Source organism: Scyliorhinus torazame, chromosome 1, assembly GCF_047496885.1.
Source record: "Scyliorhinus torazame isolate Kashiwa2021f chromosome 1, sScyTor2.1, whole genome shotgun sequence".
Classification (NCBI taxonomy): domain Eukaryota; kingdom Metazoa; phylum Chordata; class Chondrichthyes; order Carcharhiniformes; family Scyliorhinidae; genus Scyliorhinus; species Scyliorhinus torazame.
This window is the reverse complement of record NC_092707.1, coordinates 389,693,094-389,708,639: the sequence shown is the minus strand read 5'-3', so window position 1 is coordinate 389,708,639 and position 15,546 is coordinate 389,693,094. Positions and strand designations below refer to the sequence as shown.

Sequence of the window (15,546 nt, the reverse complement as noted above, 5' to 3'; positions counted from 1 at the left end):
TTTCTCAATGACTTTTCTCCAGGGTTGCACACAATAGTTGTCCCGGGGGTTGATTTTAGGAGACTCCAGGCTATTCCTGGAGGGTTGGCAACCCGATTTGCCGTGTGTCCTGACAACAGCACAGGGCACCTGGGACCTCCCCGCCCCCAGCCCCGCGCACGCGCACAGCTACCTGCCGGAGCCGGCAACACAGGGCAGCCCGGATCCTCCCATCCCCCCCCCCCAGCTCCGCGCATGCGCACAGCTACACTCCCGGCCGGTTCGGCCCACGTGACCTGACGCCGCCCGCTCACTAACCGCACAAGAAACGTTGTCGAACACGATTCCGCAGCACGAACAAGGGAGGGAGGTTTGACACAGCAGCCGAGCAGCACAAGGCGCCATGTCGACCGAGACTGAGGCGGAGAAGCCGAAGGTGAACACGTCATAACGATCCGATGATTGGGGGGGGAGGGGAGGGTTTAAAGGTCACGGGCATGCGCAGTGGGTGCCTTCAATGTCAAGCCAAGGTCGGGGGGAAATGGACTCCGTCCAGAGAGACAGGACGGCCATGGTGCCTGAAAAACCCAGCAGCTCAGGCAGTATCCAGCTGAGCACTTTCCCTTTACATTTCAGATTTCTAGCCTTTTAAATTGTTGAAATAGGCTCACTCCAAAATGGCACAAGCATTCTTAACAGCTCTGCAAATGGCCCCCTCCTTCTGGTCCCTTCCTTTTGGATAAATAAACAGCTCCATTTTGTTCGAATAATTGCAACAAAAAAAAAAACCATGTCAGTCTGTGACCGTAAATCTCCCAACTATGGTGGCCATCTGCTTTGTTTTCAACTTGGGAATCAAGGTTTTAGGGATGGCTAAGGGGAAATAAAACTGGACAGCATAAATTGAAAACTATATAAAACTTGTATTTTTCCCTGGAGCTGTACCCGATGAGCTATTATGGCAAAGGCACAAAGGGGCCGAATGGCCCACTGTTTTTGCATAAGTGGTTCCCAGGTTTGATCCCTGATCTGTACTATTCACCTCCCTCAAGTATGGGATCCAATATTTGCTCTTGGCGTCACTGCTTCGGAAGAAACAAGGCAGCCAAGTTTGCCAAACCTGATTAGTATCCAGCAACCTGATTTTATTTGATTCATTGTCACGTGTACCGAGGTGCAGTGAAAAGGACTGTTCTGCATACAGTCCAGACAGATCGTTCCATACATGAAAAATCATAGGACAAGCATAAATACACAATGTAAATACATAGACACAGGCAACGGTTGAACATAGGGAGTGCAGTACTAAGTCGAGAAGATATGTGAAGAGATCAATTCAGTCCATAAGAAGGTCATTCAGGAGTCTGGTAACTGGGGAAGAAGCTGTTTTTGAATCTGTTAGTGCGTGTTCTCAGACATTTGTATCTCCTGCCGATGGAAGAAGTTGGAAGAGGGAATAACCCGCGTGCGAAGGGTCTTTGATTGCGCTGCCCGCTTTCCTTTTTTTAAAAATATTTTATTCCGGTATTGGCATAAACAAACAACAAATTAAAGCAGAAGTGAAGTTATGCAACGTAATAAATCAACAAACTCTATTCCCCCCCCCCCCCCCCCCAAGCATTACCCCCCTCTTCCCGTCCTGCCTTCCCCATTTTAAACCCCCCACCTCTGCTGACACCCCAATCTCCTTAACGAAGTCAATGAACAACTTCCACCTCCAAGCAAACCCATCGACCCACCTTCTCAAGATCAACTGGACCTTGTCCAGCCTCAGGAATTCTAAGGTCGCTCACCCACACCCCCGCTTTTGGTAGCTCAGAGTCCCTCCACCCAAGCAAAATCCGTCTCCGGGCTATGAGTGAGGCAAAGGCCAAGACATCGGCCTCTCTCGCTACCTGGACTCCTGGGTCTTCCGACACCCCAGATATCGCTACCTCTGGACTCGGGACCACCTCCACCCCCAACACCTCGGACATTACGTTCGCAAACCCCTGCCAGAACCCCTTCAGCTTCGGACATATCCAAAACATATGGACATGGTTCACAGGCCTTCCCGCACACTGTCCACACCTGCACTCTGCTCTCTCAAAGAACCTACTCATTCTCGCCACCGTCACATGCGCCCTGTGAACTACTTTAAACTAAATAAGACTTGAGTCTCGCACACGATGAGGACACATTCACCCTCCGCAGGAATTCTTCCCATGTCAAGGCCTCTACCTAACAGGTTGCCCGTGTACAGCGAAACTCTGCGCTCAATGCCACCCCCCGCAGAATCCCTCTCCAGTCCCTTGATGCTCTAAGCGTCATAGCCAATGGCTCTATAACCAAGGCGAAAAAGCAAAGGTGAGAGTGGGCACCCCTGCCTCGGCCCACGTTGCGACCCAAAACATCCTGAGCTCACCCCGTTCATCCCCCCCCCCAAAACATCCACTCGCTAATCCACCCAGTGCGGTGCGTCTTCTGAGACCACAATCGCCGGATACCCTGAGCCGACCATCCGCGCCAGGAACGCCTTATCCACCACACGGGGAGAATGTGCAAACTCCACACGGACAGTGATCTGGGGCCAGGATCAAACCCGGGTCCTCGGCGCCGTGAGGCAGCCGTGCTAACCACTGCGCCACCATGCCGCCCTCAAATAGACTTTCAATATTTCATGGAACTATTTCAATAGAAGAGTCAAGAATTCACCTTGTTTTGTAAACAACGTATTATTCACCAACTGAAAATAGATTGACAGATTATTCACTCTGGCCGTTTTTGACACAGGTGCTGTGTTTCCCTATATAACCACCACTGCCCGTCCAACCAGTTCATGGTGTGAGCATATGGTTATCGGACTGTCGGCTTTATAACTGTGTACCTTGGGTTTCCGGTCTGTATTGTTATTAGAAATGAATCACACTCTAATTTGGCAATCTTTTTGTGTCTTTTAGTCATTCAAGCTCCTGGGAATCCTGGACGTGCAAAATACTCCATGTGCCCGAGACTCTGTCCTGTATGGATCAGCTGGTGCAGTAGTTGCTGGACTTGGTCACTTCCTCGCCACAAGTGAGCACCTTCTTGATATTGGAGTGAATCTTTTCAGAGCTCTAATCTGCCATCGTAAGAGTTGATTACATTAAAAGTTTACACTTGGCAGTGCGAGAATACTTGAAATATGAATAATAAATGCTGAATAATGTTGAATTTATTTTATTTTGGAAGTGATTGGTCTGCTTAAAATGAGGGATGTCCCTGCTTGGAAAATGGGCAGTCTCCGTTTTCTTACTTGAGAACATAAGAACTATGGGGACAGGGTTTAAAAATAAGGGGTCTCCCATTTAAGGCATAGGTGAGAAGAAATATTTTCTCTCAGCAGGTTCTGGATCTTTGGAACCCTCTTCCCCAGAGAGAGTGGAGGCAGGATCAATTAATATTTCTAAGGCAGAGGTAGCTAGATTCTTGACGAACAAGGGAATCCAAGGTTATCGGGATTAGGTGGAATTTAGAATTTAGGCTACAATCAGATCAGCCATGTTCTTATTGAATGGCGGAACAGGCTCGAGGGGCTGAATGGCCCATCCTGCTTCTCTTTCGTATGTTTGTAAATAGAAGCAGGAATAGGGCATTTGGCCTTTCAAGCCTGCTGCGCAATTCAATGAGATCATGGCTAATCTTCCCCCTAAACCTTCCCTCGGTATCTCCATTAACCTCGATTCCCTTAGTACCAAAATGTTACCTATTCCTGACTTGAATATACTCAATTACTGAACATCCAACAGCTCTCTGCAGCAGAAAATTCCAAAGGCTTACAACCCTTTAATTGAAGCCTAACTTCCAGTGTCAGGCATACTGCAGTCATATACAAGATGAAGTTCCCACTAAACGTCCCTAATTATAGAATGCTTACAGCAAAGGAGGCCATTTTACCTTGAGAACCATGCCTTCTCTCTGTCAGAGCAATTCAGCTAATCCCACACCCGTGCTCTTTCCCTGTAACCTTGCAATATATTTCCCTCGTGTAACCTCAGCCACTTTTGCCAATTGTCTGAAATCCTCTGGTTCTTGACCCTTCCACCAAGGGGAACGGTTTCTCCTTACCTACTCTGCCCAGACCCTTTCTGATTTTGATAAACCCCTATCAAACCTCCTCTCAACCTACTTTAAGGAGAACTGTCCCAGCTTTGCCAATTTATCCGTGTAACTGAAATCATTCACCCCTGAAACCAGTGTTAGTAGACTATTCAACTGTTAAGAGGAAGTGCAGCCAAGTCTGATCCTGTCTTCACCTGGCCCACTTTCCAAAAATAAGTAGGCCAGACAGCATCTCTTCACTGGTGCGGTTTAGCTCACTTGGCTGGACAGCTGGTTCGTGATGCAGAGAGAGGCCAGCAGCGCGGGTTCAATTCCCGTATCGACTGGTATTATTCATGAAGGCCCCACCTTCTCAACCTTTCCCCTCGCCTGATGTGTGGTGATCCTCAGGTAAAACCACCACCAGTCAGCTCTCCCCTCTTAAAAGGAGAAAGCAAAGTTTGCACATTCTCCCCGTGTTTGCATGGGTTTCGCCCCCACAACCCAAAGATATGCAGAGCAGGTGGATTGGCCACGCAAAATTGCCCCTTAATTGGAAAAAATTAATTGGGTACTCTAAATTTTTTTTAAAAAAGGAGAAATCAGCCCATGGGACTGTGGCGACTTTACCTATGCCTTACTGGTGCCACCTTGCACCAGTGACTATGTCTGGAACTTTCTGTGTATATTTCACATATCCAGTCTCCTTGTCCCAACAATAATTTTTTTTTATAAAATATTTTATTGAAAATTTTTGGTCAACCAACACAGTACATTGTGCATCCTTTACACAATATTATAACAACACAAATAACAATGACCTATTTTATAAACAGAAAATGAGTAAATAATAAATAACAAAAATGAAAACTAACCCTAATTGGCAACTGCCTTATCACAAGTAACACTCTCCAAAAATATAATTTAACAGTCCAATATATAATTATCTGTAGCAACGACCTATACATATTATACAGTATATATTAACAACCCTGAGAGTCCTTCTGGTTCCTCCCCCCCCGATCCTGGGCTGCTGCTGCTGCCTTTTTTCCATTCCATCTATCTTTCTGCGAGGTATTCGACGAACGGTTGCCACCGCCTGGTGAACCCTTGAGCCAACCCCCTTAGAACGAACTTAATCCGCTCTAGCTTTATAAACCCTGCCATGTCATTTATCCAGGTCTCCACCCCTGGGGGCTTGGCTTTCCACATTAGCAATATCCTGCGCCGGGCTACTAGGGACGCAAAGGCCAAAACATCGGCCTCTCTCGCCTCCTGCACTCCCGACTCTTGTGCAACCCCAAATATAGCCAACCCCCAGCTTGGTTCGACCCGGACCCCCACTACTTTTGAAAGCACCTTTGTCACCCCCATCCAAAACCCCTGTAGTGCCGGGCATGACCAAAACATATGGGTATGATTCGCTGGGCTTCTCGAGCACCTCGCACACCTATCCTCCACCCCAAAAAATTTACTGAGCCGTGCTCCAGTCATATGCGCCCTGTGTAATACCTTAAACTGAATCAGGCTTAGCCTGGCACACGAGGACGACGAGTTTACCCTGCTTAGGGCATCTGCCCACAGCCCCTCCTCGATCTCCTCCCCCAGCTCTTCTTCCCATTTCCCTTTTAGTTCATCTACCATAGTCTCCCCTTCGTCCCTCATTTCCCTATATATATCTGACACCTTACCATCCTTGTCCCAACAATAATGACCAACAATCACGAAACCAATTGTAGTATATCCATCATTTCGCTGGCTGAGGCTTTTAATATTTTTAAATAATCGTTATTGTCACAAGTGGGCTTACATTAACACTGCAATGAAGTTACTGTGAAAAGCCCCTAGTCGCTGCATTCCAGCGCCTGTTTGGGTACACAGAGGGAGAATTCAGAATGTTCAAATTACCTATCAGCACGTCTTTCGGGACTTGTGGGAGGAAACCAGAGCACCCAGAGGAAACCCACGCAGACACGGGGAGAACGTGCACACTCTGCCCAGTGTCCCAAGCCGGAAATCGAATCTGGGACCCTGGCGCTGTGAAGCAGCAGTGCTACCGGCCGCTACCGATTTCCATGTAGGCTGGGACATTGTGACCGATGACACGTGAAAAACTTGAGCAGTGCTGAACACAACGTGATTAGAATGTAGTCTCGTCTTCAACGTCAGTAAAGTGACGACTGCCTATTCATGGCTGTTTAAAATTAAATTAGCATAGGCACAGGAATTGATCAGTTGGGCTTAATAGCCAGTATCGGTGGTTCACTGGCTTTACCAAAGCAGTCTTCTCGGAAGTCCACACGCCAAGCCATGTTTTATTTGCAATATTAGTGAACATAGTTGAATTTTGTTTCAATATTGACAATAATTCTGCCTTCTCCTTTCCTGCAGGCAGAGTAAAGCGGTCTTTTGACTTCAGTGTGGGGAGCTTTCTGCTTGCAACTTTGGGAACTTGGTAAGTTGGTTGCCTGTTGATTTTGCGAATATTATCTTTATTCCATCACTGCAAGATGTAAAGTTGAGTTAAGTAGTATATTGTGGTTGTGTTACTGGGCGAGTAATACAGAGGGCTGGCCTAATAAACTAGGGTTTCAATCTCACCACAGAAGCTGGGGCGTTTAAATTCAATTAATTGATTAAAATTTTGAATAAAAGGGTGGCGCAGTGGCTAGCATTGCTGCCTATGGCGCTGAGGACCCGGGTTTGAATCCTGGCCCTGGGTCACTGTCTGTATGGAGTTTGCACATTCCCCCTGTGTCTGCGTGGATGTCACCCACAACCCAAAGATGTGCAGGGGAGGTGGATTGGCCACACTAAATTGCCCCTTAGTTGGAAAAAATTAATTGGGTACTCTAAATTATTATTATTTTTAAATGGAATAAAAAACTAGTATCCGTAATGGTGACGATGAAACTTGTTTTGTTATTAAGAATCCAACTGGTTTACTAATGGCCTTTAGGAAAGGAAATCTGACTTCACACCACAAAGCTGCTGAGCTTGGTGCAGATACTGCTGTGTTAGTGCAGGTACTGCAGTGCAATAGGCCTTTAAGCCTGCTGTGGCAATCTGTCAACGGACCTGTAATTGTGTGTGTTTGCTGGAAGTGATTTGAGTCAGGAAAACCTTTCAGACACGTGTGCACCTTTTTCAGGATGTTCTGCAGATATCAGAATGCGAAACTGAGAATCCAGCAGCGAATTGTGCAGGAAGGTGTGAAAAACAAGGTCACGTTCGAAGGGACCAAAATGGATCCAACCAGAAAATCGGATAGAAGCAGCAAAGACAGCCAAGGCAAAAACTCATAGGTCGTGGCCCTGACAGCAACATAGCTTGTGTCCAGAAGGATGAGATTTTGCAAGTTCAAAGAATCTCAGTTCATACCTTGGGTTGTAGTCCCTGCCTGCTGGCTTAAGAAAGACAGGACTTTTTTTTTCCATAATTGGGTGTCTAATGTATAAGAGACACTGAGACAATGTGCAGCTCTGTGCTTTAATCACGAGGAGATGTATTTGCCATTAACTTGACAAGATAATGAGCGACCTCTGGAGTTTCTACCTCTCAAGTTAACTTTCTGACTTTCGAGTGGCAAGTGTGTAGCGGCAGTTTGGGCGCACAAGGTTTCTGACTATTCATTTCAGTGATTGGAATGGTTCGCGGATTTCAATTTCTGATGTGCTCTTCTGTTTGGCTTGGGTCCCTGCTGAATGTGAATTCAAATCCCAAATCAATGATGCAGAATCTTAACCAAGGGCTTAGAAATACAATGATTTGAAATTAAAGGCTTTTTAAGAGAAATCAGCTTACAATTTGTTGGGTTTAAAGTTTATCCAGATGAAGTGAGATGTGGTGAGTTTCTTGTGTCGCCAATCATAAATGAATTCTGAATTATATCATTCTGTGCGCCAATTCTGTTCTGCTCCAGCTAGGTGCTAGCTTCTGTGCCTTATCTTCTTGCCTCCTGCCTTCACTACCCCCTGGATCCATCTCTTCCAAATCACTTGGCTCAAATCTAAGACAAATCGGCATGTTTAAAAGCGACCTTGTGCTTGAACAGATAGGGACCATCATAGCATTTTACATTTTCTGTTGGATTCCTGCCACTTAATGTAGGCTGGTGAATATGGTTGGGACATAGGACACGGGAGAAGGCCATTCAGCCCCTTAAGCCTGTTTTGCCAACCATTGGGAGCATGGTTGATCTGTGTCTTAACTCCATTCACCTCCCTCAACTCAATATCCATTTTATTTCCTTGAATATCTAATGATCTAAGATTTGAAATTATTAATTGAGCGAGCATCTGCTGCTTTTTGAGGGATAGTGTTCCACACTCCTACCATCTTTTGTGTGAAGCGTTTCCTTGGTTCTCTCCTGAATGGCCTGGATCTGATTTTAAGTTAATGCCTCCTTCCCTAGACACAGAAAAAGGTTCATTTTATCAACCGTAATAATTCCTTTCAAAATCCTAACAAAATCCTCATCTCACCTCAAGTTTCAATTGGCGATATAAACTTTGATCATACAATGGGAGGAACCAAGGCAGCATGGTTTGATTTTGATTTGATTTGATTTATTGTCACATCCACCGAAGTACAGTGAAAAGTATTTTTCTGCGGCCGAGGGAACGTACACAGTACGCACATAGTAGACAAAAGAATAATCAACAGAGAACATTGACAAATGGTACATCGACAAACAGTGATCAGTTACAGTGCGGAACAAGGGGCCAAACAAAGCAAATACATGAGCAATCGCAGCATAGGGCATCGTGAATAGTGTTCTTACAGGGAACAGATCAGTCCTAGGGGGAGTCGTTGAGGAGTCTTGTAGCTGTGGGGAAGAATCTGTTACTATGTCTGGATGTGCGAGTCTTCAGACTTCTGTACCTTCTGCCTGATGGAAGGGTCTGGAAGAAGGCAATGTCTGGGTGGGAGAGTGGCACAGTGGTTAGCACTGCTGCCTCACGGTGCCGAGGTACCAGGTTTGATCCCGGCTCTGGGTCACTGTCAGTGTGGAGTTTGCACATTCTCCCCATGTTTGCGTGGGTTTCGCCCCCACAACCCAAAGATGTGCAGGGTAGGTGGATCTGCAACGTTAAGTTGCCACTTAATTGGGAAAAATGAATTGGGTACTCTAAATTTAAAAAAATAAATAAAATGGGAGGATCCAAACTTTGTGCATTTACCAACTGCAAGGACTTTCTAAAAGAGTTGGAATCTTGTTTTGATATCTTCTTACCGGCTCTCCCGAGGATTCTTCAGTCTTTCCACTCGCGTTTCTGCTTCCAGCCCCTCATTTACGTCCCAGTGAACCCACTCGTTTGAAGCTGCCCTCTGTTCAGATGGTTACATTTGCTCATAGAAATGGGGCACTGCTGAGGGTGGCATTTCACCCCAAGGTGTGAGAAATCCTCAAAGTGTGCCTGGAATTCCCTCTCCGCAGGCCACGTCGGCAAATAATTATGAGAGGATCCTTCACCACAAACAGCTGCTCAGCCGACCTTGAGGGAGTGCCGCAATCTCTTGGCGTTACAGCTATCTGAAAGAAGCGCAGGTTACTTTCAAAATCTCGCCCTCCAAACCTCAGTCAGGATAGCTTACCGACCTTCCCAGGGTGCCTCTCCATTGAGCTCATGTAAGACATTCCAAAATGGCCGACAAGGCAAGCCGGATTGGCAATTTTCTCCAGATAGCAAACCATCAAAGCTTTTGGAGATTTCCATTAAGTCCTTATTCTTCACAACATTTAGAAGCCCGCCGTCCCAGTGTACTCGAAGGTTGTCATGCTTAACAGAAACTTTGGCAAACCAGCAGCGTGGGGAATTAAGTGAAGAATGAATTCACATCTATACTGAAAAGTTTCAGGCCGCCCCAAAGTGCTTTATGGCCAATTAGGCATTTTTCAATGTCGGCACTGTTGTCGGGACTCCATGAGCGCTTGCTCAATATCCACAACTTTGCGTTTCAGCTTCTCATGAAGACTGGAGAATAATGCCCCAGCAGAGCTAGATTCTGTCTTTTGTTTTTGGTTTATCATCATCAGCCAATCCTCACATCCCATAATGGCAACAGCGCTCTCTGTGGTTATACACACCTCACACTGGCCTCTGGTTCCTGCAGCAATGAATACAAATGAAACAACGGCTCCAAAAGCTCATTTCCTCCTGTGTGATTTTTTTTTTTAAGACAATTTTATACATAAGTGCTTTGCCGTTGTATAAATGGCAATGTCAGTAATGTCACTTGATTCATCCACTGCAGTGACATAATAACACTGACCTGACAATCTGCTAAAACCACCAGACAGGCCGAGGTGCCCCCAGCCAGGTGGCGTTTAGTGCTGGTCTCCACAAACGGGTACCAGGAGGAACGGTACGGTTGGGTGGGGGGAGTCTCCCTTGCGATGGGAGGCCCCCGGGGAGTCAGTCATTGGGCAGGATGGCACCCTGGTACTGCCGATGCCACCCGGGTGCCAGCCTGGTACTGTCAGGGTGCTCGGGTGTCACTGCCAGGCTGGCATGTTGCTCAGGCCTGGAGGTGCCCTTCCCTATGAGTTGGGGTGAGTGGGGTCAGATTTCTCCTAATCGGTAAATTGGTGGTGGGTTGGGGCGGGGGGTCCGTGGGTCACGTTGGGGGATTAAGAAACCGGGGCAGCATTTAAAGAGTGGAGATCTCAGTGCAGGAAATGAAGGGTTGAAAAAACTATCAGGCACAATTTGTGCCCTTGTTGAATTAAATAATTATTCTTTTTTTTTTAGAAAATATTTTATTGAAGCATTTGTAATTTTCACAATTTAACATGTTGACGTTTCTAAAACAAGCGCGCGGGTCGAAGCACAAAATACCCCCAAAAGAACAAACAATAAACCACGTCCCCCACTTCTCCCGCCCTGCCCCCAATTACCCTTATACTAAGTTCCCTGTCCTTATTTAACATTACCATGCCTCCTGTTTTCCTCCCCGCCCCCTTTTCCCTTTCCCCCCTTACTGCTGACGTTTAATTTTTGTTAAAGAAATCGATGGACGACCACCAACTCCGGGCGAATCCCTGTATTGATCCTCTCAGAGCGAACTTGATTTTCTCCAGACTGAGAAACCCTACCATATCGCTGACCCACACTCCTGACTTCGGGGGCTCCGAGTCGCTCCATCTCAGCAAGATCCGTCTCCGGGACACCAGGGAGCAGAAGGCCAGGATATCGGAATCCCTTCCCCTTCCCCCCCCCCCTTTGACCCCGGATCCTCCGACACCCCAAATATTGTCAATTCTGGACTTGGAGTTACCCTACCTTCCAGGACTTGACAGAACATCCGCAAATTCCTGCCAGAATTCCCTTTGGACATGCCCAAAACATGTGAATAATGATTCTTTTTGATTGTTTTCCATCAGTCTCTTATTTTATTCTTGTTTTATTATTTTCATCAGGCATTCCCTCACAATTTCTGCATCACTAAAGGGTTTGCAACAACTGCACTTGTATTAGAAGCACTAACGTAAAACAAAACGTCCCGAGGCATTCGATTAGTAAGCATGTACGTTGCCTTCCCGAGATCCAGTGTACTCGCAATAATGCTTTTATTGTTGTTTCTGGTGGGTGACTCTGCAGTTCCAGTGGGAGCAGTCAATTCCCAAAGCCCACGTGGCAGCCTTAATATCGAAAGACTACAACATTCAGCCCTTTCCCATTTAAGATTTTCCAAGTATCGTCCTCGAGAATGGAAGAAATGTTTTTGGCTTCGGAAAGTGCCGGACGCCAGGGAGGTCTGGGTTGCATTTGGTCACCAAACTGTGTTTCATAGAATCCCTACAGTGCAGAAGGAGGCCATTTGGCCCATTTATTTTGCACCGACCCTCTGAAAGAGCACCTTACCTAGGCCCCACCCTATCCCCGTAACCCCACCTAACGGTTTGGACACTAAGGGGCAATTTAACCTGGCCAATCCACCTAACCTGCACATCTTTGGACTGTGGGAGGAAACCGGAGCACCCAGAGGAAACCCATGCAGACACGGGGAGAATGTGCAAACTCTGCACAGTCACCCAAGGCTGAGATTGAACCCGGGTCCCTGGTGCTGTGAGGCAGCAGTGCTAACCACTGTGCCACACAATTACTCAATGGCGAGGTGCTTGCTCCGTGGTTCTAGGTGGGAGATAAACAATGGTAAATTGCTATTCCCGCCTGGAAGGAGTGTTTGGGGCTTTGATCAGAGGCGATGGATAGTCAGGGCAGGCGGTGAGGGTGGTGGAAGAGTGAGCCAGTGAGGCACCAACAGTGTTGATCCATTTGGATTACAGAGAGGGAAGGACAAGATGTTTTTGGCAGTGGAATAACATTCGAGGTGGTTGAACTGGCCGATGGTGCTCCAGAGGCTGGTGAGGTGGAGGGCGAAGGCAAATTCTGAGGGGGGTGGGGTGGTCAGAACGGTTGAGCACCACAAGAAATGGAATGGACTCTGTCAAGGGTCCCAGCCAGCAGATAATTGTGAAAGTGGCCTCATCTGAGCAGAGGTGGTGGGGTTGAAGATATTGGAAGGGAGTGGGGTCTTCACAAGATTGCTGCAGGAATTGTATTATAACTTTTGCAATCAGTCTTTGTGAGTTGTCTGCCGCAGGCACGGCCTTGGTACTTATTCACCAAACTGCAGTAAAGTGCCATGGTTTTTAGTACTGGTAGGACAAGGAGGTAGGTTCTAGATTCCCGGATCTAACTCCCACACTTGCCATCTACCAACTGAGCTGATTGGCACTTCGGGAATTGTATTCTATGCTGACACACATTTAATTCAAATCATGAAGCCTTCAGCTCCCCCAAGTGGATTCTTGAATGCATACAGAGCCTGGTGTGGAAATCAACTGTCCAAGGTCACAAGATAGATAGAAGGTCAAAGCAAATTCCTAAAGTGCTGGCCAAACCCAGGTCAGATCAGCACCTGTCCGGGTTCGAATCCTGGCCCTGGGACACTGTCCGTGTGGTGTTTGCACATTCTCCCCATGTCTGTGGGTGAATTGGGCACACTAAACTGCCCCTTAATTGGAAAAAGTGAATTGGGTACTCTAAATTTATTTTTTAAAAAGGTCAGCATCTGTGGCCATAATATATTTTAATTTTGGATGTGGACCTTTCTTCAGAACTACAAATTTGTACGATCAGAACAATACTACCCTGATGGCTCTGCCTTATGCTCCAGAGGTTCTGAAATACCCTCTTTATTGTCTCAGCCTTGGATTCCCCTCTGCTGCGATGCACAGTTTATATCTGTCCCTTCTCTCCTCATTCTGCCTATTCCCTCTGACATTTATGGCCAGACTTTCCCTGGTCCTCACCTTCCACCCACAATGTCTGCATTCGTTAGATCACCTTCATGTCACTTCAGCCTGCTGAACACAATGACCCCAAAATCCAAATACATCCTCTCCTCTCACCCTTCCTCCACTCTTACACCCACTTCAACAACAAAATGTCAACACCCAGGAAGTTTGTATTGGACATTGCTTTGGCAGACACTTAGAACGGAAGTAAGAAGGCAGGTGCAGGCTTGATTGGCCGAATGGCCTCCTTCTGCACCGTAAATTCTTTGATTAGAGGAAGAGGCAGCATGGCATTAAGCTGAAAACAAGGATCAAACTCTTATCAGACCATTGTCCTGAACACCCTGCTGTATAAACAGTCGCTTGGTATTATGGAACTTGAATATTCCTGGAAAGAGAGACATGTTGCTGAAGCTTTGTGTCAGGCATCAGGACAAACATAAGAATACCAAATTTCAAACAATCACAACAATTTATACTACAGGAGAAAAGGGTGCTGATTGGTTAGCATGTCAACTCTGATTGGCTGAGGCATTGGCATGGAGGAAACAATAAGGAACCACAGGCTTCCCAAGCTCCAGAGTAATTTAAAAAAAGGTGCAAGGCTTGAACGTTTTCTGTTAGCAGAGAATGAGCCTCTGCTTAAGTATGTCACTTCTAGCAAGTGTAAATGAGCCAAGTTACAAGCTTGACTTAAATCTTAACCTCAATTCTACATTTGTTGTGAGTGTAGCTATTAGCGCACTCAGCGTTGATGAGTAAGTGTTGCCCAATCACAGAATCACATCTCAGTGGACAGTTTGTTTTGGATTTTGCAAGCAAGGGCTGGTTGACTACGGTCTGTACTCTGCCTATTACGACCAGCCAAAGAAACGTACTTCTTGATTCGGTCAGCCAATTGTTGGGACGTATGGCTTACCTACCTGGAATCACGCCGACACTGAAATTCATACACTACATTACTTAATTGTGTGGTAGGCAGCATGTCATTTTACTGACAGCGGCCTCCAGTTAGTGGTAAATACTTCATTCATAACATTTATAGAAGTACTTTACATTTCAACATTGACATTATATTAAACAAATTAGTTTTATCCAATACTTTAAGTTAATCACTACTCTTTTAATTAGTTAACGTTAGTCAATTAGTCATGATTACACACTAAACATACAGTTCATGGGGTTTTTCACACTTTCTAGCCCCTCCGCGTATTATGGATGAAGGCCTTAGACAGTGCCCTTTCCCCACTGTGTCTTTGAGACAGCTGCCCCAAGCTTTAGTCATCCCTCACTCAACGTAGTCCTGGACCTTGGAACGTGCTGGTCAGCAACACTCGATCATGGATCATTCTTTGCACTGGAAGACAAAACGTTTCAGGCAGACCAGAGAGCGTCTTTATATTTTTTTTCATCTTTGGGTTGTGCGGGTGAGACCCACGCAGACCTGGTGACAATGTGCAAACTCCACACAGCCAATGACCAGGGCCGGGATTCAGCCCCGGGACCGCGGCACCGTGAGGCAGTAGTGCTAACCACTGCACCACCATCAACTTTATGCAAATCTTGTTGAGGCAACTGGGGGTGATTACTGGGACCATAATGAGTGTCTTCTGGCAAGCATAGCCACCTATTTGGATCAGCCCATCCAGCATTTTCTTTTGGACTCCCACCTGCCTTAGGATCTTGGTGCCATACTTGGTTCAGAGGAAAGATAAACTTTATATTGCACCTTTCATAACCCCAGGGCCCTCTCATGCGATTTAAAGCATTGAAGCACATTTAAAGTGTACTCGGTGTTATAATGTGGGAAAGGCTGCATCAAACCTTTGCACAGCAATGTAATAACAACCAGATAATCTGTTTAGTGATGTCAACTGAGGAATAAATATTGGCGAGAACACATGGGGGAATTCCCCTGTACTCCTCCGAACAGTACCATAAGATCATTTATATCCAACTGGAAGGCAGACATGTGAAAGACCTCACCCCCGACAGTGTAACGTCTCCAGATTGCAATGCAGTGTTAGTGTAAAAGTAATCATCTGCAGTTTTTTGAAAACTGAACTTTCTTTTGTGAGGGCAAGGGGAAGATATTTTCAATGTGATTATAGCATTCTAAAATTCTCATCCTTAGAGCTGTGCTCCAGCTGATATGTTGTAAGTTACAAATCAAAATACTCTCAGTTACCATTTACTTCCTT

General features: G+C 46.2%; 1 protein-coding gene across 1 annotated transcript; it reads left to right on the top strand.

The window, feature by feature from the left end:
• The first annotated feature begins 235 nt into the window (after positions 1–235).
• cox20 (cytochrome c oxidase assembly factor COX20) lies at positions 236–7,833 on the top strand. The gene is made up of 4 exons (XM_072512961.1): positions 236–415; positions 2,919–3,033; positions 6,430–6,493; positions 7,190–7,833. Exons 1-4 carry the CDS (start codon positions 383–385, stop codon positions 7,341–7,343), a joined length of 366 nt encoding a protein of 121 aa, XP_072369062.1. The 5' UTR covers positions 236–382; the 3' UTR covers positions 7,344–7,833.
• Positions 7,834–15,546: the final 7,713 nt, after the last annotated feature.

What these genes read in the sequence shown, in the direction of transcription:
- cox20 (XM_072512961.1), top strand. Translation starts at nt 383, where the DNA reads ATGTCGACCGAGACTGAGGCGGAGAAGCCGAAG. An exon ending in CTGAGGCGGAGAAGCCGAAG is followed by an intron (nt 416 to 2,918) that starts GTGAACACGTCA and finishes TGTGTCTTTTAG; the next exon opens with TCATTCAAGCTCCTGGGAAT. An exon ending in TGGTCACTTCCTCGCCACAA is followed by an intron (nt 3,034 to 6,429) that starts GTGAGCACCTTC and finishes CCTTTCCTGCAG; the next exon opens with GCAGAGTAAAGCGGTCTTTT.